Source organism: Pholcus phalangioides, unplaced genomic scaffold, assembly GCF_987345545.1.
Source record: "Pholcus phalangioides strain wild (caught in Gottingen) unplaced genomic scaffold, Ppha-v1.0 ptg000009l_1, whole genome shotgun sequence".
NCBI classification, from domain to species: domain Eukaryota; kingdom Metazoa; phylum Arthropoda; class Arachnida; order Araneae; family Pholcidae; genus Pholcus; species Pholcus phalangioides.
In genome coordinates, this window is record NW_028301602.1 from 44,165,150 (window position 1) to 44,191,154 (window position 26,005).

Sequence of the window (26,005 nt, forward strand, 5' to 3'; positions counted from 1 at the left end):
ATTATTGTTCCTTGTATCAATATATTATCAGTTACTTGCTTTCATACTCGTTTTAAAGTCTTCGCTGTAAAAATTATTTTTCGGAACATTTCTCTCATCAGAAATCTTTAAATACTCCACAAACACATAGATATCACACATATGATGAATATAAATGTACATGTAAACTAGATCACTACGAAAATGACTAATTACAACTGCATACTGCACTTGCAAAATTTTCTGCACTTTTATACACAGACACAAAATAAAGTATATTTTTGATGAAAAATATATACCATGAATTTGAATGGGTAGCAAACAAGATGAAAAATAGTGCATTTTTTCTCATTCAAAAGAAATATTTTTGTAAAATAGACAATAGAGAGAGTATTTGAGTTGTGTCCATTGCTGCAGACACTTTTTTTTTAAATTTGGAAAAGCTATGCTTCCAAAAAGAGCAGCCTCTTTTTTTTTCTGATCTGCAATGCAGTGTTTTCGCCTCCAAGTTCTGTCATATGAATCAAGTTCCATCATTTATTTCCACGTCACAATGAATTTTTTCTTCAATGATGTATGAACTGTTATTTTCAAACACTGAAACGTTAAAGTTGATAATTTAGTTTCCAAAGCATAAAAATAATAAACTATGCATGAAATTGTCAAATTCCATTCATTGAGGGTTATTCCCCCCATCCTTTGTACCAGTGTTTTCTACTAACTACAGCTCTTATAGACTTATAGACAAAAAGAAATTAGACCTTTTCCTTCAATTCTCTTTCAATCTGCTTTTTAAAATGTTTATTTCATTTGAATCTCAAACCGAGCTATTTGATGATGGGAAAATAAAGTTGGCTGTCATTTGATATTCATTGATACCTTAGCTAATGAAGATAATTCCTTCCAGAGTTGTGTTCATCTTCCAAAATCTTCATTAGCCGAAACATGATTTTCCATAGGTTTTTATGGAAAAATCATTCAATTAGTTCCAGGTACTGCCCAAAATTTAAAGACGCGTTTTTTAAAACTAATCAAGAAGCATTATAAAAAAGACAAAAACTGACCAAAGGCTAAAATAAACATTTTCAAAATTGGATAAATGAAAAAATCATTTGTAAGAAGATGAGAAACAGTGAAAATCTTTTCATTTTACACTATGTACACAACCAGCACAGGTCAGCTTTAGTCTATTAAAGCTGGTGTTAACACAACCCTGTCAAGTTCCAAGTTCATAGGTGTACCTATAAATTTGTGCTGTGGCCAGTTCATTTCTATGTCTTGATACAGGCAGATGGAAAAAATAAGCTCCTAGAATGTCCAGATTGTTCAGTTTGATGCTGAGTCTTGCACTGAAAACATAGTTTTTTTTTTCAGTGCATTTTCTATTGGCTGAATCTCATTTTACATGAAACTGAAAATTGTCAGAAAGTGGAGGTACATCTGGAAAGTGATTCTGAGGTGGCATTGGGAGTCAGTTGGGCTCGAGTAACAGCGATTCTCTCTGATAATGATTTTGGCACTGAAATTCAGCTCACAGTGCAGCCGCTTTATGTTAGCACATACATCTATATCAACTAAAATGTTCCTTTTAGACTGATATCTGTATTCTGCCAAGGCAGAAAAATAATGAAAAAATTTTTTGTTAGCTGAAGTATCACTGTACTATGGTAGACTCCTGCTAATTTGGCATATATCAAACCAGGATTTTGATGGATTTCCAAAATCATTAGATTAATCAAAGGTGGTTGGAAAAAACCATTTTGATGTATGCTCAGACATGTAGCAGCATGTTCTCCTCTTGTATGCTCAAAAGGAACCTGTCTGAAAACACTGAATTGTAAAGTGCCTACTGAGACATTTTATTATTATTTTTCTTAGTCATTTGAACATTCATTTGATGAGTTAATTTAATGCTGTTATACTATTCATTTTGCATATATCATTTTTAGGCTTTGATTTTAATCAGAAAGAGTTTATAAGGGTACAGCCTATAAACAACTTCTCATTCGAAACATTTAAATTGAAAAAAATATTTTGAAAACTTCATACAGTAAAATGAAAGTATTGTGTTAACTGTATAAGTCAAACAAGTTCATTGTAAGCATTAATGTTGATTTGAGATAATATATGCTTACCTTATTTGTCATGACAAACGGGATGCTTTTGTCATTGAGTTTAGCATCATTTACGGTGTCGGTGGCAATACCACATATTTTAATATAATCTACAACCATATCAGTATCATATCCATTCTTGATTATCACAGACTCCAGAGAGTTCTAATTGAGATAACAAACATCAACAAAAATGACCATAGTTATAGGAGAACATACATAAGAGAAATTTTTGATATATATTGCTCAAATTTCATGTTATGGTAATTGGGGAGATTTTTATAGTTCATCTCTCAATATATGTAAAAACTTTTTCTCAAGAAAAGTTACACATTTTTTTATAATTATTAGTATTTTACATATCAAAAAAATTATAGTTATAACACTAGTAATGTCATTTTAATTTCATTAGAAAATCATATAAAATAAACTTACATTTTTGATGTTGAATTTTATTAAGTTGTATTCTTCTCGTTCGTATGAACCTGAAAATGTATCCTTAATATTAGCTTGAATATAGTGAAATGACCTGCCATCTTCAAGAAACTGATACTTTATTTCTAAGTATCAATTCTAGTGTCACAGATCTTACCTAATGATTCTCCATCATCCCAATACAATTCACCTTTTGCAGTCTGTTTAGCATCTAAGCCAGCCAGTAAGTAGAACTCATTTAATCGACTGAAATAGGAAACAAAAAAAATATCTTTCTAAGGGGATGATTCAAACTTTATGTAGGGAACTAAATTATTCAAGTACAAATTATTTCAGCTGTCTGAGTGTTTGTGAAATAACTAAAATTGTAAGTGTCAATGAGCTTCAGAATAATTTTACAAATTAGAAACTTCAAGACAAGAATTTTGGAAACATCTATGCATATTTATGGAAAAACCTCGTAGATTATAATTATTATTTTCAGTTTGTCTTGTCGAAAATTTGTGTGGCAGTCATCTTTTACATTAATATGTGTGTTTCTGACTAAGGGGATTAAGGTGAGTTTTGAATTTTATAACTTATTAATGAAAAGAGGATAATGAATCACTAGCAATCTGTATTTATAAGTGTACTTAAACTTACCCCCCCCCCCTCCTGCCCGTAATAATGCATTATTCACCCTTGTGACGGTAATGAAATCTTCAAATAAAGATAAAACCACATCTTTAGCTGCCTTTGATTTCACTAAATCTGTTAGTGGGTTAAAGAAAATAGATAACTAACCTTTCAACAGTTGTAAGATTATTATGCTGATGTGGTATGATGTAACCTCCTCTAAATGCCAGGTTTATAAAGTCTATTGGACTTTTCAGTGTCACTTGTGTACCGCTTCCTTCTATTTGCTCTCCAGTATAATAATCATACCAAACTGCTTTTGGAAAATATGCTTCGACTTCTTTCTTTCCCTAGAAATTAAATAAATATGTATTTTGCGATGAATGCATGATTGCACCAAAAATTTAAAAAAACAATGTATTTTAGTTCAGTTTTTATGGAAGGATTTTCAATTTTTGAGTTTTTTTTCCTTGTTCTTGCTTCTGTTTTAACAAACATGATATTGTTAGTGAAGCTGTTCGAGAGGACTTCCCTCCTCTCTGTCTTCATACCACACATTTCTTCAAAGGTGGGATGAAAATAGAGAGGTCTCGTTTAAAGGCTTCACCAAGACTATAATAGATTAAAAAGCAGCAGCAAAAAGAGGAAAAAAGTAAGGTGAAATCCTTCCAAAAAAAAAATTATAATCAACTATATATGTTACAGCTAAAGTGCAGAAATCAGTTATAAATTAACTGATTCGTTTTTTTAAAAAACTACTCATCCAAATAACAGCCAAATTTTCAGGATATCTTTATAAGATCATGGGAAGATGTAATAAAACAATAGTTTAATTTTTTATCACCAGGTGAATAAGTGGCGCTTTTTTATTGGATTTTCCTTTTTCCCATGGTACATAGAGTGTATATACCAAGTTTCGATGGAATACCTTCATCAGAACAGGTGCTTCATAGGTCTGAGTAGTGTCCGTATACTAACGGGTGCTTCATAGGTCTGAGTAGTGTCCGTATACTAACGGGTGCTTCATAGGTCTGAGTAGTGTCCGTATACTGACAGGCGCTTCATAGATCTGAGTAGTGTCCGTATACTAACGGGTGCTTCATAGGTCTGGTGAACGTATTCCATTGAAACTTGGTATATGAACTATATGGACCATGAAAAAAAAAAGAAAAATTAAATAAAGCGCCACTTATTCACCTGGTGGTCAAAAATTAAAAAAAAAAATTTATTGCACAAATTTCTCTCCCATGGTCATTAAGATATCCTGAAAATTTGGCTGTATTTGAATTTGTAGTTTTTGAGGAAAAACTATCCAGAGTACGGAAACTTTCAATTATAATCACCCTGTGTATATCCTGAGGAACAGAAATTCAGGGTTTAATTGCATGGTCCCCCCCCCCCCCCATTTCATAGTTTAATGTAATATACTTTCACATACTTCATACATTACTGGCATTATCATTAAGGCTGATCCCCACATGAATTGTTCCTCGATACCATAGGTTGTGGAATCATCCGTAAATCTGAAAAAAGAAAACTTTCTTTAATTAATTATATTGAAAGCTTGAAGTAACGACAGTCATATTTTTCTTCTGTGAGATATCAGAGCACCTAAGTGATGGTGAAACATTTTATAATTAGAAGGTGTTTTACAAATGATGCTCTTTCTTCATTTTCAAAACATAAATTGAATGTTGAAAGTTGGCAATTATTCCCATATAGTTCAATCTGTGTACCAGGATAAAATTTTTAATGGGTTGTGCTCTACTTGGGTGGCATTCTGTCAGTTATTCCATTTGCATTCCCATTTATGTACTGTAATACTTCATTATTACAAACATAATTCCTTCTGTAAATGTACTCATGAACAAAGCAACTGACTACGTGTTGGGCACTTTTTTTTTAAACACTGTGATTTTCACAAAACAAGTGGGGTTCGAATCAAAATACTGTATGAAATAAGAAAACCCAGTGAAATTTCTGAAATATATCACACTTTTTGAGATATTGCAAATTATGTCCTTGAAATTGGCTCATTTTCAGTACTTGGGCCAGGCATTGCACACTGAAAACCATACAATTTATTTGAATAATTTTGATACTGTATGTTTCTATGACTGTTATCTGTGCAATGAACTAAACAAAAAGTTTTAAGATGCACAAAATATTCTCTGAGATGTGGCAGTTTTCATGAAACAATACGTGAATTTTCACAAAAAAAATCAAATTTTTTCATTCAAACAGCTGTAAAATACTAAACTCTAAACATATGGTCAAGATCCCAGTTCATTGCATGGCTAATGTTATCTGAGACAACGTTGAATAATTTCATGAGAATATCTTGCATAGTTTTTGAGAAATTTGGTTTTGTGAGGAATAAAGTAACTGAAAAATAAATCTTCAAAAAATGTATTTGAAAATTTTTTGTTGCCTTTGCAAAAATTGTTGCAGGTGATTTAAATCAGCCATGACTTTGTTACTTATTGCATGTACAAGAATATGTATAAGGTTTTTGATTCTGTGTAAAATGTTCTTCCAAATGAATTTGTAAAACCATTTTTGACAATTTTCAAAAAAAATCGTCATTTGAACGTAATCAGTTGTGTTAACCAAACATGCACCATTTTTAGTGCTACCGTCTATTTTTCAAACCATAAATGAATTTTAATTTTTGACTATTCGTACCGTTGTAGGTCTCTTGTTCTCTGTGGCAAAACTTTTGGATTTGGGGGGGTCAACTTGCATTCATGCCCCAAAGTTGGGAGCCACAGAAAGCCAACTTCAGTCAACCACCACAGTGTTGTCAGTGAGGTTTAAACCTGGGTCCTCAATATGAGAGTTTGTCATTATGACCGCACAATGGCAGACCCTGGGTCATGCTCTGAATTACCATTACCCAGGGCCGCAACTAGGGGGGGGGCACAAATTTCACTCTTTAACCTCTCCTTCGACATTATGAGGTGGCGCCAAAATGTGTGCTTGCCCCGGTTGACCAAGCATCTAGTTTCGGCCCTGCCATTACCATAAAAAAATATCTTACTTCATTGTATTATAAAAAGAACAGAAAATGTCATAATTATATCATGATACCCTAGTAATATTTAACACTGTGATTTACCTGCTACTTCTAAAAATTTATTTAACAGAGATCTATCAGTATTTATCTGTGATTGTAAGTAAGAAAATGTTTTAACATGTGATGCACATACTCAAAAAATAATGGTCTGGTAACAGTTTTTCCATAAACATGACTTTCATAGAACAAATAGTAAAGATAAGGTAGCAATCTGTATCTGGTGATTAGAGCATTTTTTGCTGCTTTCAGAACATAACCACCCATGGCTGCTGGATCTTGTTCCTGGAATGTAAAAGAAAAACCTGTTAAATAAGAAATTTTTGTTTTGATTTTACTTTGAAAATTGCTGCATATTTTTTTTTTTTTTTTTTTTTTTTTTTGGACCCACTTATATTGAAGTTGAAGGAAACAGGAAAAGAGAGAGAAATATTTTGTGTTCTGTGAAATCATCAAAGGTATATAAATTTCTTACTCTGTTATTTATATCATTGTGGTTTCTTGAAAAGGGATAGAATGCTCCTAATGAAGACCAACGTGCACAGAGTTCGTCTGTTGTGTCATTTCTGAACCCACAGATATCAGACCCCATCATTGGTATTCCAAATATATTGAAATTTAATAGATCTAGAACAAGAAAAACGTTACTAGACAAGATTTTAGACAAGCAAAACTTTTTTGATGACGTGCAATTTGAATTATACTTTGAAATTTTGAATTTGCATGCATCAACACGACACCGTAGACGTGAAGACAGTTGTTTCACTCACTGGTGCATACTAGGCAACATGATACTGCAACTTAATTCTTTTATGGAATCGTAAGTGGGTTGTGGGGAGTCCATTACATAAATTGTTTTCACCTTAAAAAGTTATCACTTATTTTTTAAATAAAATAGTTCGCAATCCTCCTGTATAAATATGCATGACTTATGTATTTTGCTTAAAGCACCAAATAATTTACAGATTGGAACATAAGCACACTCAGTTTTATACTTATAAAATGATGGTATTTAAAATTTTTCTTTGGTTAAATAAGAGATTAATTTAAATTTAATTTTTTTTCATACCAATGACAGAGTATCGCATGTCTTCCCAAGAAGAATTTATATCACCACTCCAATGTCCACTCCAGAATCCTTGTCCAGCGAATGTCGACCTTGATATGATGAATGGCCGTTTCTTTGTGATAGTTTTTAATGCTCTGTGAAACATAGATTTAAGAAAAATGTTACTACAGTATTTGAAAAATTTGTTTCAACTTAATTCAACATTCTGAGCATTATCAGTTTTCAGTTAGACTGCTACTAAACCAGACTTGCACCTCGTTCATATTCCTCTGTAGAACTTCTAACGAATTGGTACATATTGAAATGTGTGTGTATGTATAGTGAACCTTCTGTGAAGTTTGTTTCTGTGCTGCCATCTGCAATGAATTTTTTTAAACTACGAGTTTTTTCTCAACTCATAGTGAGAGTAATGAATGATTGTACCGTTGTAGGGCTGCTGCTCTCTGCGACGAGGCTTTTTAACGGGGAGATTGGCTTGCATTCACGCCTCGAAGTTGGGAACCGCAGAAAACCAACTTCAGCTGACCACCACTGCGGCAATGGTGGGGTTTGAACCCGGATCCTTGTGATGCGAGTCCATCACTGACCACTCGAACACCACAGCGGCTTTTCAGTTAGACTATATTTTTGTGTATTAGATGCTTTATTGAATCTTGGAAGAAAAAAAGAGGGCGAACCAGGGCCAGAACTAGAGGAGGCAACTGCCCTGGGCATTAAACTTTGGGGGGGGGCGCAAATTTTAGGATATGAACAAAAAATACAGTTATAAAGTTATATATATTCTGCAGTGATAGGGGCAGCAAAATCATGTGTTTGCCCCCCCCCCCCCACTCAAAAAACTTCTAGTGATTGCCCTGGGGTGAACTATGGTACTAACTAACTTTTGGTGCCAATTCCCAGATGAAAAATCTGTAGGCTATTACACGATGAAATATTTTGCACCGAAGAAAACCTGTCACAAAAGTTAACGAAGAAAAGTAGGGATTTTTGGGATTGTGCATGAAGGAGACCATATACAAAGGCCCCAGCTCATTTATTTTTTGGTGGAGAATTATGATAAATTATTTCAAGTTGAAAGAAAAGCATGTAATAAAATCAGAAGATATCATATCTATTTTAGGCATGGCTCCCACATCCTGTAGCAGGGTCCCTAGGCCAGACTTTTCATGGGCCTCTCTATAATGAATTTATGATGTGAAAAAAAATGCTAAGAATCGTGACGGGCCCAACCCTCCATCCCAGGCTGGAGCCCTTTTAGCACCACGCTTGTGGAAGCCATGATTTAGGTCATGTAAAATAATCAAAGCAGTGGAGCAGGTGAACAAACACAGGTAAGAAGTGTTGAAGGCCTGACATAGTTTAGAAAAGAATTAATATATATAATTGTTTGTCCTAAAGAAAAAATTCAAACCTATACTTACAAACTTGTCAATTTTGCCTCATAATATCCATACATGTTGTGCATAGTGTAATGCGGAGTAGAGTTATAATGAAGGGCCGACATGCATACTGTGTGTGTCTTGAGTGGCTCGTTCCCACCAGGCAAATATGGAGGGTTCTCCAGAGTTGAATTTGAAGGACATACAGGGAGGCTTCTGTTTTTGTTTTCTGGGTAGTTTGAGGGTTCATTCATATCCTTTAATCAAATATAAAAGATTAATGTTATCAAATGAAAGAAAACTTGATGGGGAAAAAAAAGAAGTTATTGATTTTACTCCCTTATCATGTTTGTGTCAATATCTCATGAGAATATACTTCAAAAATAACAGAAATATGATCAAATAGCAATGGGTTATTGCCGATACACCTGGCATATAGTCAAATCTGGTTATTGATTTCTGAAGGTTCAATTCAATGCATCTTTTGCTATTTGTTTGAATAATTATGGATGGAAAACCATTTTTTTCCAAATCATACAGTGAAACTTTAATCAATAATATCTTTTCTAAGAACTTAACTTACAATCCATGCACCATCGAAAGGAATCGACGCATGAAACTCTTGGAATTGCTTCTCCCAATATTCAGCTGCATTAGGATGCGTAAAATCAGGAAATGCAGTTCCCTTATAGTTCCAGACCTGTAAAAATAATGAAAATGTAATCTGAATAATGTTTTCGGTTTATGCAGCTAAAACAACTTTATTATACTTCAATGTGAGAAAATTAGTGGATGCAAATAACACTTTCGAAATTTTTTGGTGGAAAGAAAAAGTATCCAGAGTTCTCCTACAGCCTGGAAAGTCAGGGGAGTTTCTAAATGCTGGAATATTTCTTCAAAAGATTGTAAAAAAAACTGTGGTTGACAAAAAAAGGATATACAGTACACATATTTTTCATTACATACACATCCTCACACTCACTTTTTTTTTATTTACTTTAGTTCCTTCACCATATTTGCAGTACCATGTTTCTTTCTATAATGAGTGATATATCCTTCATTTTCTTTTTCTCCCTCTATTCTTACTGCTATGTTTTTATAGCTGTTTTTTCATCCTCACTTATTTACTTTCATAAAAAATTTTAAAAATCAGAACACCAGATTTTTTTAAATGTAGGAGCGTGTGTGGGATTTGGGGGGGGGGGGAAGCGAGTTTTATCGAGGATCACTGAATACATTCAATGCATTAATATCAAGTAATATAAAATAAGCAAGTTGTTTTAAACAAATTATTATTTTTTTGATATTTTGAACATACTTAACCAGAAATGCGATGAAAACCAAGCATTCACACTGTATTTCACAAATTCAGAACATGCCGATATGAGGTACATATGATAATTAATTTCTCTATGTCTGTTTTTTGTCAGTTAGGCTAGATTTTTCGTTGTAGTTAATGTCAACTTTTATATCTTTTTAACTCACAAGGTCAGCAAAATAATTCTCGAAATCAGTTTTTTATTTAGTGAACTATCATCAGCTATGAAGCATATAAGTGCTTTGTAGATTTCGTGAAATCTATCTCATTTGCAAGCTATTCTCTCCATAAATGTTTGATTTCGCATTTGTTCCACAGGGTTCTTAGTGTTTCATCAGTCCTCAGTTTTATTTGTAACTTTTTTTTTTCTTTGTCCAAACGACTAAAAATTTTTCCCATTTTAGAATATTTCACAAATCTTTTGCATGTAAAAAATCACACTAATCAATCCATGGGCAGAGATACGGGCGGGGCGGGGCGGCGGCAAGGGAAAAGGTGCAGTAGACTGATCAAATGTACCTGTGTGTATATGAATTGACATCACATCATCATCGTGCCCCCCCCCCCCAGACTTTCAAGTCTATCTCCGCCTATGACTCAATCGCAATTAGGGAGCAGGGCTAGAGGGACCACAGATTCCACACTTTAACTGCTCCTACATTACATGAGGACGCCAAAATGTGTTCTTTCCTCGGCTGACTATCTTTTTGCTGCCTTGCTCAATCTAGTCTTGCACACTTGATCAAGGAATAAATAAATACCTTGTAGTTCTATGCATATCTCAATCGATATCAACTCATCAAATTGCGTTAGACTTTCTAATTTAGAAGTACATTTATGAGAATGTCTATGAAATCAAGATTGTGGTAAAAAAAACCTGGAAGCTTGATCTATATATATCTGAATAAAGTTAATAAAACAGATAGGACCTTAAGATGCAGAAAAACAAGGTTCAAGTCAGTCACTGCAATCAATTATTAGAGTTAAGATATTTAAGAATTGCTCTGAATCTGTAACTCTTATTTTTCGGTATGCTGACTAATGTGATAATCACAAAATTTTCATCTCAAAATTAAACAGTTGGAGAACTAATTCGCGCATATCGTTTTGAATAATTTGCTGCCTAATCAAATGTAAATATTGATAAGATGTTTCTTTTTTTTAAAATAAGTGTTATTGTATGTATAATAACATGCAACTTTTGGAAGGGAAAAGTTGTAGGAACCTTGATATATCACAAACTTGGATATATCCACGTATTTCATGCTGTGTATTTGGAAATTCAGATTGATTGAAATGATTTAATTTCTTAAAGATGAGTTGTTCAAATTAGCTCAGTAGTTTCTGATTTATGTGTAAATGAGGTTTCACAAAGTTCTCGTCACCTGGCCAATATATAAATCCCCATCTGCATTCTTAATAAAAATATCTGTTTTAATGCCATCATCAAATGGTGGATATGTTCCATGCTCTTCTGAAGTACTAACACCTGGATCCTGAAAAATATTAATTGTACAGAAAGAAATATATATCCATAATATATATATATGATATAGAGTTTTTAAATTACGAAACTTTGTGTGTGAACATATGAGACCTGCTTATTTCTTATTTAAAGGAGAGGTTCAAAAAAGCAGGATGTATATTACATGTTGGTATACTGAATGTTTGAGTACAAAAAAATATGGTAGTGAAAAAAACTATCTCTGTTATCATTCGTATTCGACCGATGAAAGTTATTTTTCTGGTAAAATACGAATCATACCAGATTTATTATGGAAAAAGAGGACACACATACACATGAAGTTTTCGTTAGCCGAGGTATCACTGTATTTTTATATCTGCCGCCTTTGTCGGCCATCTCTCCCCCTTTTCTCTTCACAATATATCTTTATTTCGTCCCACTTCATCAGCGTGCTATGGAAAGGGACATGTGAAAGCACCAGCTTACTGAAGAAGTGAATTTTACAATAATAAAGCAACAAAAAACAAATGTGATTCATCAAGTAACCCCACAAAGCTTCCCCAGACTCCAATTCACTGCATTTTAGTGGAGCCCCCGACTGGATTTATCTCGGGCTTCCGCTGTTGCAAATTCTACAATGTTAAGCAGAGAAGAATCAGATTCATCCAGGGCCCCGAAAATGAAACGGGGCCCCTGTGAGGGTCACGGCAAATGTTCATTTGTATTCATTTTACCAACGAATAAAATCCAGCCTCCCCCCCCCCCTCCTCGCAATTACCCGTGACCGAATTCGTAAATTTTATGGGGCTCCCAGACTGAATATATCTTGGGCTTCTGCTATCGCAAATTTTTCAGTGTTAAAGCAGCAGCAAGAAAACCATGAGATCCATCAAGGGTCCCTAGAAATGAAACCTTTTAACTTCTCTATGAAGGTATATGTGCAATCCCTGAGGTACCCCGACCATGGGCGGAGATGCGGGGGGGGGCACCCCCCAGCTTCAAAGATGGAGTCGACTGGAGTATATATGAATTGACATCATCATCTTGCCGCCCCCCCCCCCCAGACTTCCAAGTCTATCTCCGCCTATGGTGGTGGTGATGTGGAACACATACTGCTGTAATAAACGATTTGGAGACATTTTGTTCGTTATTTGCGCATCTTTTCTTTGACTTGTGTACTAAGGTGGATCGAAATGTGGATAAAAGAATCGGCTTATAGGATGCAAAAGTTGTCTAATGTGTTGTTAAATATAAAAAGAAGTGATTTAAATAATCGATTTCACAGGGAAAATAGTATAGGCAGAGAATGTAAAATCGTTTATTGCTTATTATTAAACGTATAAAATTATTTAGTATAGCAAAAACTGGAAGGAATGGTGAAAATATTCATGCGGTACCGAAGCAGTTGAAAGATGCATTTGCCTAGTGTGTCTGAGGCGTCGTGTGTGTAGAACAGAAGACACACGGCTTCATATTGAATGGGATAAAATCAAGAAGCCATATCAAACATTTTAATACCAAAAAGCATTACAACATTTAAAATATGTAAATCTTCAAATTAATACAATTAAAAAAGCCATTATATAAGTTCAATTTTTATAAGTTTTATGATTTATTCCTTTGATTTTTAAATTTATACTCCATGTGTTATTATTATTTATAAGTTTGTACTTTAATAACTGAATATTTATAAACATTTTTCATTAATTTACAATTTTTAATACATTTTCATAAAAGTGTAAATTTTTAACTATTTTTGGGGCGTTTGGAACACTGGAAGATATGAATGGATTTCAATGAAAAAAATTACGCAAACTAATATATATACCCAACACATAACTTTTCCACCCCACGCCAAAAAAAAAAGTAATTTCAAAAAAAAAAAAAAAAAAATTTCTCCTATACTTTTCAATCCACCCTATTGTGTACGTCAGCGCCACCTACCGACTATTTTTCCCCCTGTCAAGAAAATTATCGTGACCTAGCAATGCTAACCCTGCAAACCGTTTTTATTTGTTGTTTTTATGAATTTTGAAAGTTTCTACGGACTTTTTGCCCACCCTGTACAGTTGTTTATCCATGAATTCTTGGGGGGGGGGGGAACTAAGCCCTTTTACAAAGTTTAATGGGAGGGATACAAGCATAGTCTTCAATTCCGTTGTCTATGCTCAACATGGCGTAGGTGAGACGAACTTCTACCGATGTACTTGCATACACAATCTGCATTGCGATAATCGAATTTATGATTCAAAAATAAAAACAAGTTTAGACCTCAAACAAAGAGACAAACTAAACATTTTTACGAAAATAAAAGGAGAGATGGACAATATTTTGCAGAAATGTGGAGAGAACGCTCGTGTCCCATAAAAACAGGATGTATGAACTGCATGTTAAAATTCGTAGTGTGGCACGCGAATTGAAAATACTCTGCCCGAAATTGGTTAAATACATAGTTAATTAAGTAGAAGTTACCCGATATAGGAACGGGTTGACAATATGATCACTCACTCATAAGTTCAATTATACAGTTGCCCACACATTTGGGGCGAAATATCGGGGGAAAGAGAAACGTCCGAGAGCGAAATGCTGAGGGCCACCTTTTCGTAAACCGTAGCTGCTATAGATTTCGAGGGAGGGAGGGGGGGGCTAGATTTTTCGATGTACCCCTGATCAATCAGACTTTTTCCTGGAGTGCCTCCCAGGGCCGTCTTAACAGATTACCGGGACAAATTAATGCTCTCTCTGAGGGTTGCCCTTATCTCTGGACTCTAGCCCCGGACCCAAGGAGATGAATCCTGTTTTTTTATACAATAAATCAACTTTTGAGAGGGCCCGTGAAAAAATCCTGGCCTGGAGTAAGTCAATTATCATAGCCTAGGGTCCCCACTCCAGAACGTGCGAGTCATGGTTGTGTGGATCTGACGCTCGATGCCGATTGGTGTCTCATCTAGCTTGGCTTGCGTCTTTATTTTCAGTTTCGAATTGAAATAATGGGCTCAGCTCTGGGTCAGTAAGCCCACCACCTCAAAACCCGGCACCAACTGGCACAGTGACTAGAAAAATACTAGCCCGTGATACCATTGCCACGAAGATGTTAAAGTGTAAGTGGCTGAGCAACTGACCTACAATGATGCGAGAGATATTCGAGAACACAAAGGGTTCTCGACTCAACCAGCCAGGAGATCAAGATACTCGGCACCTCGCTGATCCGCAGAGCTGAGACCCCATCTAACCGGGATGACAACAAGCAACAAAGAAAACATCAAACTAAAACACTGGGTTATCCCCCAAAGCTGCCTAACCATGTCAATGCCCAAAACCGAACCCTAAGAACTGTTATACTTACTCGAGTCTGAGTTTAGAGAGGCCTTTCCTTTAGGGCAAGACGCAAACGCGTCTGACCCGAACGAAATCTGCACCATGAATGAGAACTTCAACAAGTGTTTCAATACTTCCAAAGCGTATTGTTGTAGATCTGTTTGGCGAATATTTGGTCAACAAATAAAGGAGTCGTTGCATGGCATTGTTGCTGCTGTTGCTTTAATATTATAGAAAGGCTGCCCTTACCAGAAGCTGGGTCCGATACGTGAGAAATAGCGGAATCAAGGCCCTTCTTGGAAGGGGACGACGACATCTTTTCATGATCTCGGATGGACAAGAGGGGGAATTTGACCCACGGGCATCAAAGCATGGGCGGAGATACGGGGGGCCGTGGGGGACATTGCCCCCCCCCCCTCCATCGTCAAAGGTGGAGTCGACTGATCTAATGTGTATATGAAATGACATCGTCATCATCGTGGCTCCCCAGACCGTGCCCCCCAGAGTTCCAAGTCTATCTCCGCCTATGACCCCGACCCTGTGTGTTGGGAGCACTGGTGATATATGTATATTATACGTATACATACCTCTCGTCATGACCCCCACAAGGTCAGGGCTGACGGCCGGAACGTTTCTTATCACTTTGATTTTTTGACACTAAATTAACCACAGAGGGGCCCGTGAAAAAGCTGGTTTGGGGGCTCGCCATCTATTCCAGACTAGAGGCCCTGTTGTAGGATGTGGGAGCCTCTCGGTACATGCACATAACTTGGTCCCGATGTATATATATGCAAGAGTTAAATGAAAACTTGACCCAAAATCGTAACCGACTTCCGTAACACAAAAACTTAACAGATTTTCGTTACACAAAAAAACACGTCACCGACTTTAGTTACATAAAATCGTCACTAATTTTCGTTGCTTAGAAACGGTCCCTTTTCGAGTTTGTGATTTTATATTATAGAGTAGATAAATGTATTTCTCTAAGTCGGAAAAGAGCGAAACCTATTTCAAAAAAAAAGAAAGAGCACGGAAAAACACACTGATTAAAAAAACTGAGTACTTACCAAAATGATAACATAATGCATGCTTTCATTGTGAAGTTCGTGAACAAAATCTTTCAATCCTTCAAAATTGATACGGTCGTAATTGAAATCATTACGTTTGTCCATGTAGTCGATGTCATTCCACTGTGTGTCCTAATGAAAATTTAAGAAGAATCATAACATTTTCTATTATCTGTGATATTTTTAAACCTATATCAAACTTATGCAATAATTCAAATTTCATCAATCTCATCTTTGACTTGTCTCTTGGCAGAAACAAGTCAAAAATCTATTGAACTGTCATTGGGTCCATGGACCCCTAAAGAAATATTAAATGATATTGCTGAAATAATGTGGGTAAAGAATATTGTGCAAGAATGGGAAAAAAATTGTTTCTTTTAAGAGCTTTTTGTGAAATATTTCATGCGTTTAATATTTATCTACCAATTCAAAAGAAGTATAGGTTTCTAAATTTCGTTATTTTATTTATTATTTTTTTGCAGAATTTATATACAACCACCACATTTTATTTCGTGAATTTCTTGAAACTCACAAATGGTAATTCAGCGTGTCGGTTCCTTTTCCAAACGTTTCGTGTCTCATTCAGAGAGTTATATCCGTATCTACACAAATGAAAACCCAAGCTCCAGTATGGAGGCATGAAAGGGTACCCCAAGAGTCCAGTATACTGTTGAACAACTTCATCTGGCTTCGGGCCAAGGAAGACAAAAAAGTCGAGGATTCCACCTATAGGTCGATATGTTATGGCTGGTGTTGGCTGCAAGATCACATCTGAAATAAGGAAGAAAAAATTCAATGAAATAAAGTGTACAACTTGAGCTTGTGTGTTGACTTCTTAAAACTAAAGCTTGAACTTTGCCAATTACACTATACTCTAGTGACTAGAGCAGAGGTCTTCAATCTTTTTTCTAGTATCGAGCACTGTCTGTATCCATCATCGAAAGACGAGCACCCATTATGGCAAGTCCGACATATGAACACACGAAATTAAAATGATTTTAATTCTTGAATGCAATTTGAACAAAGTATTTAATCAGAATACTAATTAAGTGCTCGAATCGGACATGGACATAGAGCACTATGGATGCTTCCAGGGGGGGGGGGCGCACAAAAAATATAAATTTAGTTTGCATAACAACCCTTTCAAGGGGCCCCAAGAAGGCACGCTACGGCCCTGGTGATGTAAAACAGCGGTTCTGAACCTTTTCTGACTCGCGGAACCCCGTAGGCCAACTTTTTAATTATTCATCAAAGTTACTGATTTATTTTTACTATTTAAAAATATTTATAATTTTTTTCAATTTTATTTTTTCCCTCGAGCGGCCGGGGAACCCCTGGAGGGTGCGGAGCACCGGTTGAGAACCGCTGATGGAAAATTATATAGGTTCGGCATTTTTTCACATCCGCGAATCTCTTCATCATGTTTCTTGGTGTAGCATGTACGTACAGTGAGTGCATCCCACTTATAACGTCCCTACTTAGAAACTTTTCCTACTTATTAAGATTTATTTTCGTGGTCCCAATTTATATTAATGCAAATTAAGATTTCCCGTTTACTAGCAATAATTTTTCAATGAAGATTTTAAAAAAACGCTCTCAGCGGAATCCGCTGTATTTTATGCACCCCGTGAATCTCATAACGCATGTTTCTTGTACGCGTATATACGTGTATTTGTGGGGCGAGGTGCTTTATAGAGGGTATTTTAAGGAACCCCCTAGCACGGCGTTGCCGCGAAATGGGCTTCAGATAGAAATTTTCATCAGGACTTGGGGGAGGGGGGGAGCTAATATGCAGACGCGGCTCAACGGCAGCTCGGGTCCATGCTGTCGCATGGGGGTGCCACTATACGAGTAGGAAGGGAGCCAAATCAGGGGTACAGAGAAAAAATAATTACAGAAAAGTTTTGAAAGAAAAAAATTCAAATTAATGAATGTATTGTTCCGGATAATTTCTCACAAGTCTTTGAAATGATCAGAGGATGAATCATCTTCAGGACGTCACAAATTTATTCACAGAAAACAGCTACTTACAATTATTCACAAATCGCAATAATCTCGCAATGAGGAAGTCCAGCAACACTCCCTCTATTTTGATCGCCCTCACTGTTTATAATTATGGTCGAATTTTCGAGAAAAACGAATATTCCAGAATATTTCATTTTACAGTTTCCAAGTAGGCGCAGCTGCTGGTTGGCGGCGCCACTGGACGGACAGAAAATTAATGTGACAGAAGAATCTGTATGTTTTGCTCCTTACCATTGCATTTTTCGTTTGGCAACAGGACATCGCCATTTTTGAGGGTGTCTTAACAAATTGCGGGAAGACCTAATTTTCGTAACAGTATTGTATTGAAATAATTGGCTGAGGAAACTAGTTTTCGATGCATACAGATGGTGTATACAAGTATTCGGGTTTTCTGTGTCATTTTACTGATGCGGCTTATGCATTCGAGGGGCACAGAAAATATATTTCGCACGAGCGAGAATTTTGTCTGTAAACGCCCCTGGCAGGGACGTCTCTATAGCATCACGGGCACCCCGACAAAATGACTTTTCCAGGGTTCCCCCGACTATAAATTTCCTACCTCCAATTTACATGCTTAATCTCAGAAATTTTAACCAGATCTCATTTTCATGAGGCGTGCCCGGGTGCAGTGCCATCTCCCCAGCGCGACCCAACCCGCAAGGGTAAAAGGCTTATATCCCGGGAGGGACAGAGCCTGGGTCGTGTCTGGTCTGTCGGGTGCAGTGCCGTCTTAACGCATGGGCCTACCCGGGCTCGGCCTCAAGGGAAGAGGGAGGCCTCACAAAAATGAGAACTTGAAAATTTCTTGAAAATTTCAAGAACTTGCCAGTTAGGGCCTCAGAAAAATCACTTGACCCGGGAGCCCATGATACTGTTAACACGGCCCTGCCCGAGTGTTCCCTGCTTATTTGGTAATTGAGAGAGGAACTTTACGGACGCGGTATGCTTCTTCATATGACTGGCTATTTCCTCGACAGGAGATCCCCTTGGAATCCTAGTACAGCAGTACGATGGTAATTGTGAAAAAAAAACAGTAATTATTATTACCTATTGCATGAGAGTTGAGTAAGAAAACTCCGTGGCTGTTGCGATCCGCTTCCAAGCCTATGTGAAAGGGGTGAGTCCCATACAAGTTTTTATTCGGCTGTAAGTAATTTTAACAAAAGTAAGTGATTTTCTTTTCTATGTTGTAATTAGGCTATACGAAATACACTATAAATGTGTGTTTGTATACTTACCAAAGGGAAGTTATCTCTGTTAAACAAAACTGCGCGTGTCCACGAGACGTTTTTCAAAAGTTTGCCATACTGTTCACCTACGCCATAGACATACTCTGTTTGGAGGCGAGTAGAAAGCTGAAGAAACTGATCCGAATACACCAACTGGTTTAGGTTCGTATAAAATCTGTTTATAAATAAAATTCTAATTAGTTATTCTGTTTGTGCGTGTACGTTGTGTGTTGATAATTTGAACTAAAACTAGGATGCTCAGTCTTCAAGAGAGTGCGCGCTACTTCATTGGTTTTAAACGTATCATGGGCAGCCTAAGGGATCTGTAAATGTGCCGCGAGCCGCTTGAATAATCTGAAACAGTGTCGCGGGTTTCTCAAGTGATTTTTAAATATGCCGCAATTCATTCAAGTGATCTGTAAACAGTAGCGTCGGAGCCAGGGTGACCCCCATAGTAATTTGTAGCACGGACCCGTGCACCCCCTAGAATTGATTAAAAAATCGAAATATTCAACATAAAACTCAAACGAACACTCACAGTTTCGAAACACTTCTGACGCCTGTCGGTAAATGTGCTGAGGGCCGCTTAAGTGATCTGAGACTATATAGTGAGCCTCTCATGTGTGGTCTGTAAATGTGGCGGGGGTCACTCAAGTGATCTGTAAATAAGCCGTAGCTTTTTTTCTTGAGATCTGGGAATGTGCTGCGGGTCACATAGGTGGTCGGTAAATGTGACGCTTAGTTCATTTTCACAAAATTATGTTTGAGGTCGCGGGTTATAGGTTGAGCATGTATGAACTAAAACGGTGGTTCTCAAACTTTTGTCACCCATTCATGGTTGTCCATCTGCGGCTCTCCGGAATAGTTTGGTGGATATTTTCCCATACAATAGAATCACTTCAAAGCATAAGTAGGCATGCAAATCAATACGTTCGGCTTGCCGCGACACCCACTTCGAGAAACATTCAACTAAAATGATCATAATTCGAGATAATTTTGTATTGAAACGTGATTCACTTGGCAGTAAGCTCTCTGACAGAATATTATTGGCTGCAATTCGGTTTGATTAAAGAAAAATTGACAATTATAAATTCTTTTAACCAAAGTAGTTTTTGTCAATTTTTAGCAATATACTGTATTTAGGAATTTAATTACAACAATAAAAGTGTATAGAGACTAGCATAGTAGTGTATTTGATTGTGGAAATACTTACACCGCGATTCCGGAGGATTTTCTTGTCACAGATAGAATTGTACCTGATAAGTGTACGTCGTATTTCTTTTTGAAATCGCCAGTCTTCACTCTGATGGGCTTGTTTAATGGCACTTCGTAACGCTCCTTATTCGCGTCTCGGATCTAAAGCAAACAAAATATATATAAGTATATAGGTATATATATATTTGTTTTATATACACACATGCGGCTAATGCCGTCGTAACGCATCGGGCCTCATAATAGCGAGATCCAGTTTCGATTTTCGGTACAGGCATGTGTATGCAAATAAAGAGATATGGAACTAATCAGAGTACGGCGCTGCGGTCGGCAACGCCTATATAACACAAGTGTCTGGCATAGTTGTTAGATCGGTTACTGCTGCTACAATGGCAGGTTATCGAGATTTGAGTGAGTTTGAACGTGGTGCTATAGTCGGTGCACGAGAGATGGGGCATAACATCTCCGAGGTAGCGATGAAATTTGGATTTTCACGTACGACCACTTCACGAGTGTACCGTGAATATCGGGAATCCGGTAAAAAATTAAATCTACGACATCGCTGCGGCCGGAAAAAGATCATGCAAGAACGGGACTGACGAGAATCATTAAACGTGACAGACGTGCAACCCTTCCGCAAATTGCTGCAGATTTCAATGCCGGGCCATCAACAAGTGTCAGTGTGTGAACCATTCAACGAAACATCATCGATATGGGCTTTCGGAGCCGAAGGCCCACTCGTGTACCCTTGATGACTGCACGACACAAAGCTTTACGCCTCGCCTGGGCCCGACAACACCGACATTGGACTGTTGAGGACTGGAAACAGGAAACACGTTGCCTGAACATTATTGAGCATATCTGGGATGCCTTGCAACGTGCTGTTCAGAAGAGATCTCCACCCCCTCTTACTCCTACGGATTTATGGACAGCCCTGCAGGATTCATGGTGTCAATTACCTCCAGCACTACTTCAGACATTAGTCGAGTCCATGCCACGTCGTGTTGCGGCACTTCTGCGGGCTCGCGGGGGCCCTACACGATATTAGGCAGGTCACAAGTTTTTTTTTGCTCTTCAGTGTATATACATTGAGTACATGTGCTTTGCCACCCCCCCCCCCCCCTGGAAAAAGCTGAAATGACGGCCCTGCAAGCCAACCCATGGATCCCATACCAAACCCATAACTTCTACCGCCCCCCAGAGGGTGATATTGCTCACTTTGGGAAACACTGGTTTAGTGGATATTTTCACTTATAAAATTATAAATAAGGTGACCATACGTCCCGTATTTCCCAGGACCGTCCCGACTTTTTTTCAAGGGTGTTCCAGTTTTTTCCGTTTTTCAACAGATTACGAGTTGACATTACTTGAAGTTACTCGAAGTTATATATATATATATTAGTATTTTCTCTGACATACTTGATCAACTGGCAATACTTGAGTTGTCCAAAAGGAGTTGAAGGATTTTGAAATATTAAGTGGAGGGAGAGTGAGACAATAGGTTGTGTCTCGACGTACAAAAACCATACGGAAAAGTATGCTTATTGAAATTTTTTTTTCTGTCAGAAGCCTGCTGCTTTTCACATTTGACAGGCAGCTGTGAACAAGTTAATTCAATTAATAGATTTCAATCAACATTTTATGCGTTGAGAGTAACATTGATTTTTTAAAATAAAACGTAGACATGGAACCTATGAATTTCCCCGAAAATCCCTTTTTTTATTATATATTTTGCAGAATAAATACATTCAGAGCAAAAAGTGAAATTTTAAACAAGTACGTAAAAATGTTCTTGGTCTTTCTTTTTGCTTGAGGGAAAAGATTGGGCGGGGGGGGGGGGGGGAATAGGAAAAATGAATTTGAATGGATTATATATATAGCGAAAAACAAATTATTCGGAATTCTCCAATCACCACAAAAGAACTTATTCTGAAAATCTTTTCAAACTTGGAGATTGAAAACAGCTAATTTTGTGGTATTTTAGAAAATTTTGGCTAGCTTTGTACCATAATTGGCAGTTTCGCCGTAATTTAGCGACAATTGGCAATGTTTTTCTTGTATTTTCCTGTATATTATCCTGTATTTGCGAACTAAATTAATTACCCGTATTTTTCTCGAGAAAATATGGTCACCTCTACTTAAAAAGAACCACTTCAAAGCATAAATAGGCACGCAAACGATAATATCTCCAACACATCGACCCTCAGCAAAAGTTGGCTCGCAAAGAGAAACATATTGAACTAACGGTGCAAACATAGTGCAGGCAGTTTTTCTGCGACTGTCTGTGCACTACTGATTGGTTAAAAAAAACTGAATTTTAAGTTTTTTAACCAGTCCTAAACCACACATGCACCTCGTCCACATTCCTGTATGGAACATATAACCAGGGTCACAACTAGATGCCAGGTCAGACGGGTCAAGCACGCATTTTGGCGCCCCCTGTAATGTTGAAGGAGAGGTGAAAGAATGAAATTTGTACCCCCTATGATCTGGGGCACCAGATCCGCCTGCTCCCTCCTAGTTGCGGCCCTGCTTCTAACGAATTGGTCATGTTAGAATGTGTGTGCACGTGTTATGAACCTAACGTGAAGTTTGTGTCTGTGTAATGCGTGTTATAGTGCTGCCATCTATTTTACGAACTATGAGTGACTGCCATCTATTTTACGAACTATGAGTGAATTATAGTCATTGAAGATCTGTACCGTTGTGGGCCTGTCGCTCTCTGTGGCAAGACTTTTTGACGAGGAGATCGGCGCGCATTCGCACCTAGAAGTTGGGAATTACTTTTACCGTATATACCAACTCCGGTCATATATCGCCATACAGCAATTCCAAACCGATGGAGCTGGGTGGGAAATGAAGACACCATCTATCGGTGATTGGCCCGGTTTCGATAGGTAAAGAACTTGTTTCTGACGTTCAAATCCGTGCACCTTGACGGTAATCTTCATAGTGTGGAAGACGAGCATTTTACCACTGTGCCACTCGGGCACGGTCCCAACATCATGTGCTCCCAGATGGACCTGAGCAAGAGGTGGGTTTATTTTCCCACTCTTTTTCCATGCTTTTTTAGTGTAGTCTGTAGTCCAGGCATCTTGAACCTTTTACTCGCTAGCACGACGGTGCTCCCTGATGTATCCATTGTGCCCATCTCCGATTCGAGCATAATCTGATAATCGGATAATAATAATCGATAATTCGGATAATCTGAAACCCAGTCAAGGCTCGGATAATCGGAGTTGTACTATACCTCTAGCCAAGTACGCCTCCCCCATCGAAATCAATTTGCCCCCGTGTGGGGAGGGTTTTTATGTGGCCGAACCCTTAACAAAAACCTCCACACTATGCCATGGACAAAATGCTTTTCAACGTCATTTTGGGTCAAAAACAATTATTGAAAAAATAAATTTGAGACCTACTGTAATTCGAACGGTGCTTTCATCAATGCCATCTACCGACAGCTTCAATGAGTTTACTTCGTTAGGGAAGCCAGAAGGGACGACACGTCTCAACGTGGCTGAATATCCGGTCTCGGTCTTCTCGCTCTTCACAGAGTAACCAGCGTAATCCGGAGGAAAGTAACAAGCTGGCACTTCCACAGGAGTGAAATCCGAAGGGTCACTTGCCGCCGCCGCCTTTGCTTTCCCCTGGTAGCAACACTTTCTCGCCTCGCATTGTTCCTTAACGACAGGCGTGTCCGGGTGACAGTCGAGCTTCTTGGAATCCGAAATGTTCGCGCACGACGGCTGCGCGATCGGGGTCGTAGTTTCCTGAATCGGCGTCGAAGTGGTGTTTTTCGGATCCTGAGGCGGACGGCACCAGAAACAATTCAGGTGAAGCAAGGCGTAATACGTGACCACGGCCAAGATGACGAGTCCCAAAATGAGCGCGATCGACACTAAAGCGACTGTTGTCTTCTTCTTCCGCGTGCTCGATTTCGAAGCGTCGCTGTCTTCCATGAGTAGATTCTCCAGGGTGTTCCGGGGTTGTTCGAAACTCGTGGAATGCATATTGGCTCTCTTTTAAAAAATAAAAAAAAACTTTAAAAGCTCTGTTCAGTTCGAGCTTCCGGTAAAAATAAATGTCGAGCACAAAATGAGAGGAAGAGAGGATGATCGACGTTGTGTAATTGATTATCAATCATGTCATCAACATATCAGCTCTGGAAAAGACAATCGTTTCTAGGAAATGAGTGATACCGGAGATAATAGGAGAGAAAGCTCGCTAAAACGCAAAATTGTCAATATTGGTTGAACCTACAGCCAGTCGCTGGTTCCTCTTTCAATGAGTACAGCATAGCAATTAACTGCTGAATAGTTTCTACGTTAATTAATGGAAAAGAAATTCAATTAAATCATTGGAGAAAACATATGATGTCGAGCAGCAAAAAAGACGTTTTCTACTCGTTTCACAATTTTTCTCATGGCTGTTCATTCTCTCTCGTTCCCTCTTCTTCCCCTATACCAGCGGTTCTCAACCTTTCTTGCATATAATTTCTATGGCGGATTCCCGTAGAACTATTTCTTTACATATCCAGCAAAAAATTACTAATATATTTTTATTATTCTAAAGTAATTATAATTATTTTTTCAAATTATTGTTTTTTTTTATATTTTTCTCGAGTGGCCGCGGAGCACCGGTTGAGAACCGCTGCCCTATACTATTACCACCAAACTAAATACACGCATGCACCAATCCGTTATGTGTGTGTGTGTGCACAAGGTGGTTACTTAATTTCCTTTGCCGCATTTTACCGGTAACATAAAGAAAACATTGGCTGAACGTTGCTGGTCGCCCCGTATATACGGGACTCATCCGCGAACGCAGAGGAGAAAAAGGGTGCATTTGCATTGTTTTTTCAGAAATTATTGGGGAGGGGGGGGGTAGCCCTCAAATGGCCTAGGTTCCGGCGCCTATGACCGGTGAACAGTTGATCCTAGAGGCATACTTCCAATTAGGAGAAGTTACACGAATAATGTAGGCGCTGGTAGAACTCAGATACATCATTCATGTTTCATTGGGGTGGTACAGTTATCAAAATATAAAAGCTAACTTCTTATACGGGCACCCTGTCTTCAAATACCCAGTTGGAAAGTTGTTGCCCTGTCTCTTCTGAGGCCAACAAAAGAAATTTCCACGTGTCTAAGTGCAACAGTCGCAGAGATATTCGAATTCAAAAATCGGATTGAAAGTTGGAAAAAAAAATTACGGACAAGCGCTTCTTTCATATGCTGCTTTTTCCCAAATTGCCCCTCCAGTTTTTAAATTCAAATATCTCTGTGGTTATTGCATTTAAATGGGGTTTTTTGCCTCAAGAGAAACAGGGCAAACACTTTCTAATTGGGTTTTTAGGACAGGGTGCTCGTACGAAAGTTAGTTTTTATATTTTAGTAACTATCAATCTCTTGCAACATGAATGACGTATCTGGGTTTCACGCGTTATTTGGATACTTTTTCTAACTGGAGGTATGCCTCTAGGAACAATGGTTCGCCTGTAAAATGTGGCAAGAGGGAATTAAGTAATCACGATGTACATGCATTGCCCTAGCATATTTATGATGTCCGAGTTATGCGTGTTTCTTCGCGTTCTAGTGGTGCTGCCATCTGGCTTTTATATTTTGGAGTGAAAATGGTGCATTTTCGTATTATGTAAGCATCGTGTTGAAGGTGTGCCTCCTCTCTGCGGCGAGATTTTTCCTTTTCAAAT

The 26,005-nt window shown here is 37.7% G+C and overlaps 1 protein-coding gene across 1 annotated transcript; it reads right to left on the reverse strand.

Annotated features, from left to right (window-relative positions):
- Positions 1 to 205: 205 nt before the first annotated feature.
- Positions 206 to 24,425, reverse strand: LOC149083141 (lysosomal alpha-glucosidase-like). Its single transcript, XM_089236282.1, has 18 exons — positions 23,718 to 24,425; positions 20,300 to 20,442; positions 19,096 to 19,261; positions 18,905 to 19,001; positions 16,365 to 16,603; positions 15,833 to 15,964; positions 11,368 to 11,478; positions 9,248 to 9,364; positions 8,707 to 8,921; positions 7,286 to 7,419; positions 6,692 to 6,843; positions 6,353 to 6,501; positions 4,582 to 4,666; positions 3,312 to 3,493; positions 2,686 to 2,774; positions 2,529 to 2,578; positions 2,115 to 2,258; positions 206 to 576 (listed from the first exon to the last, which is right to left on the reverse strand). Exons 1-18 carry the CDS (start codon positions 24,306 to 24,308, stop codon positions 517 to 519), a joined length of 2,856 nt encoding a protein of 951 aa, XP_089092408.1. The 5' UTR covers positions 24,309 to 24,425; the 3' UTR covers positions 206 to 516.
- Between the last annotated feature and the right edge of the window lie 1,580 nt (positions 24,426 to 26,005).